Source organism: Camellia sinensis, chromosome 11 (genome assembly GCF_055761805.1).
Source record: "Camellia sinensis isolate YWXY chromosome 11, ASM5576180v1, whole genome shotgun sequence".
In the NCBI taxonomy this organism is placed as follows: Eukaryota; Viridiplantae; Streptophyta; class Magnoliopsida; order Ericales; family Theaceae; genus Camellia; species Camellia sinensis.
The window spans coordinates 77,875,821-77,879,055 of NC_138971.1; the positions used below are offsets into that span (position 1 = coordinate 77,875,821).

General features: G+C 30.0%; 1 protein-coding gene across 1 annotated transcript; it reads right to left on the reverse strand.

Annotated features, from left to right (window-relative positions):
• Positions 1-738: 738 nt before the first annotated feature.
• LOC114268125 (PI-PLC X domain-containing protein At5g67130-like) lies at positions 739-2,598 on the reverse strand. The gene is made up of 6 exons (XM_028209235.2): positions 2,530-2,598; positions 2,358-2,453; positions 1,761-2,067; positions 1,361-1,605; positions 1,165-1,251; positions 739-804 (listed from the first exon to the last, which is right to left on the reverse strand). The coding sequence occupies exons 1-6, from the start codon at positions 2,596-2,598 to the stop codon at positions 739-741; spliced, it is 870 nt and encodes a 289-aa protein (XP_028065036.2).
• Between the last annotated feature and the right edge of the window lie 637 nt (positions 2,599-3,235).

Sequence of the window (3,235 nt, forward strand, 5' to 3'; positions counted from 1 at the left end):
TGTAATCTTGCTTTTCCTCTTAGAGGATTTTTTCTTTTTTTTTTATTAACCTTTAGGCTCATAGTTTCTGTAATCACTATTGGAGCATTCCAATAGTACTTATTTTTCACGTTAAAATTGTTTGTGTCCCTTTGTTGATTGTTAAGATTGAATCTAAATTAGTTCTCAATAGATTGATTTAGATCAATTTATGTTTTTAGAGAATTGTTATCACCACCATTTGTTTTTGTTTGGATTTGAAATCTAATTATAAATCACAATCTAGGGGCCTAGATATTTCATATAGGAATAATATATTTTTGTTCAAAACATGGACAACTCTAACTGGTACAAGCTAAATGGTAATGGACCAATTTGTAGAAAGATCTTGAACTTAACGAGAAACATAAATGTTAAACAACTAAGGCACTCAAGGAGATTCTTCAGAGCATTATTATTATTGTTGTTATTGTTGTTGTTGTTGTTGTTTTACACATATGTTTGAAACTTTTTCAGTTTCCCAATTTTTTGTAGCCATCTACAATAAGGGACATAATGCAATCCTAATAGTATAGAATTATTTTATAATATAAATTTGTAGAGCTTTTTTTAATTAATTTTAAAGATATATAAAGTAAATCAAATTAATAAAGTCTCAAATTTTTACATTATGTGTCGTTGTCTGATACAAGGTTGCAACCGCACATAAAGATATCCATCACTGATGCACATAGTGATTTTAGACTACATTTATGTCATCTAAACATTGAACCAAATATGATTTTGAGATTCATCATCAACATCTGAAGTGCACAACGAACCATTCTACAAGGGGAAAAAAATAAAATTAAATGATTAGATATTCATTTATATTAAGCCTATAAAAACTCGAATAAGCCTATTAAGACAATAAAATATCATCGATATTACAATCACATACATATATGCTTCACTACAAGCTTAGTTCAATACTTACTTAGTGATTTTCATCGAGGCTTCCTTCCACTATATCTAAAAAACATGTGCATTGGAAATATAATATACTTGGTCAAATTACAAGCGAAAATTTGGATTTAACATGCTAAATATACACATCACTTCTTACAATTGAATAACACTTTCTTTGAATGCAAAGTTGTAGCAATCCCAATTCTAGTAAGATAATGTGAATAACTATCCACTTACCTGGCATGAATTCACATCCTCACACCCACATAATAGCTTTCCATTTAAGAAGTCCACAGCTTCAAACACTGCTCCTCCATCTCTCCTCTACAATGACAAAAATGGCGATGATAATAGTTAAATATCTTTAATAACTCAACAGATAATCTACATATTTGAGCTACAAAATAATATGTTTGTCAGAATTAATCTATACCTTGCTATAATCAACAGCAATGAAATTCGGCCATCGTTTACTGATTGAAGTATAACACATTTTAATTGTGTTGATAAGATCTTTGGTATTTATTTCCTTAGGTGCTGTGAAGTCGAAAGCAGAATGGTAGTTTTTGTTTTTCTTTTTTTGTTCTGAATCGACATAGTTGAATAACACCAAAGATTTACTAGTGTTGTTTAGTTTCAACGACCGCCCACGATTAGTATGCATTCCATCACTTCCAACTGCAAATTTTAATTAAGAAAATACTCAAAATGATACATCTACAAGAACCCACTTAAAGTATACACTATTAACACAAAATGAACAAACCTAAAATTGGGTTTTTCACATGAAAAATGAAGGTTTAAAATCAAAGAGCTGGAATGTGTTTGCTTACATTTATATTCAACCATGAAGTTCCATTGATATGCAATGCCTTCACTTTCTTGTTTAGATTTGGATGAACTAAAGACAACAAGCCTTTGATTAGCTGTAACCATGTCTTTGACTAATGGCCAATCTTCACCATGTAAAGGCATTTTCGATAACGAAAACAAGTATTTTGTCAACCCAGAAGCATCAAAAACTTTTCCTAATATATTCTTCTCAGCATCAACTCTGTCTTCTAGGATTAGTGTTACAATTTCATATGAATTTAAAGTTAAGAAGGCTTCAACTTCCTTAAAGAGGCCAAGAGCAGGACCCTATGGAAACAACCAAACGTACAATGTTATTTATGAAATAAATTATCTTAACATTAATTATAAATCATATTTTACCCCCTTGAGTATTATTGAATGTCACGTTAATCCCCTCAGCTTCAAAATTGCTTCATTTCCACCTAGGAAAAGTGGTCTTTGTATAGTTTTTGATAGTTGAAAGATTTAATTAAGGGGGATAAGGTAATATTTGAGAGAGATAGAGTATAATTAACTTAAACATTAATAAAGATTCTGCTTTGCGTGAAGTTGTAATTTAAACAAGAGGTACTTACTCGGCTTTCTAAACCAGTCTTATAATCACATCCGTGGCATAACCATGCATCCCCTTTATAAGCAAATATATTTAACATTAAGGCTCTAACGCCGCTCTGCACACAAGTGATTGTTTATCAGTATTAGAATACATTGTAGTTAATAAAACAAGACTAGATGTGATAGACTTACATTTAGTTGTTTTGTGATACTGTTGTCTTCGCCATCATTATAAAATCCTCCTTTCGTCGAATATGTCATTGTATATGTCGCATAAGAATTGTGACTTGTTAAGAATGCGAATTTGTTGAAAGGTAACGAATTGCTCTGTTGGAGAGAGAGAGAGATAGCTCTACGATTAATTACGATAGTTTTACCATTTATTTATTTATTTATTTATTTAATTATGACTGTGGAGCCTTCATCTCCATAGTCCTTCCAATCTTAGTAGTTATATGAACAAAACTAGCAAGCTCAACATAATTCAAAATAAGAAAAATAACAAATCAAATATAAATATTGATTTCTTTCAAAAATAGCCATATTCAACACCTAGCTATCAGAATAACTTTATTTTTTTTTCCCAAAATTTACACACTTTAATATTTTATGATTTTCTCAAAGTGAACAAAATATATTAATGTCAAACTTCATCAAATTAATCCTAGAGTATAATTTTTTAGGCTTTAAGATCAAATTTGCATTTTCGATACAAAATGTGAATTTCAAAGTAATAATACATACAACATTGTTTCCAACACTTTTCATTCCATTAATTCAAGTAAAATATCATTAATCATGAGAGGTGATCAAAGTGAATAATAACCAAGTAGCTAACATGGATCCATCATATTCAATGAAGAAATCATGTGAAATGTAGAATAGAAACCCTAACATG

Excerpts from the sequence above, each read along its gene's own strand:
- LOC114268125 (XM_028209235.2), bottom strand. The coding sequence starts at position 2,598 with ATGACATATTCGACGAAAGGAGGATTTTATAATGATGGCGAAGACAAC. Across the intron at positions 2,454-2,529 it reads GTATCACAAAACAACTAAAT|AGCGGCGTTAGAGCCTTAAT; the intron begins GTAAGTCTATCA and ends ACTTGTGTGCAG. Across the intron at positions 2,068-2,357 it reads AGACTGGTTTAGAAAGCCGA|GGTCCTGCTCTTGGCCTCTT; the intron begins GTAAGTACCTCT and ends TTGTTTCCATAG.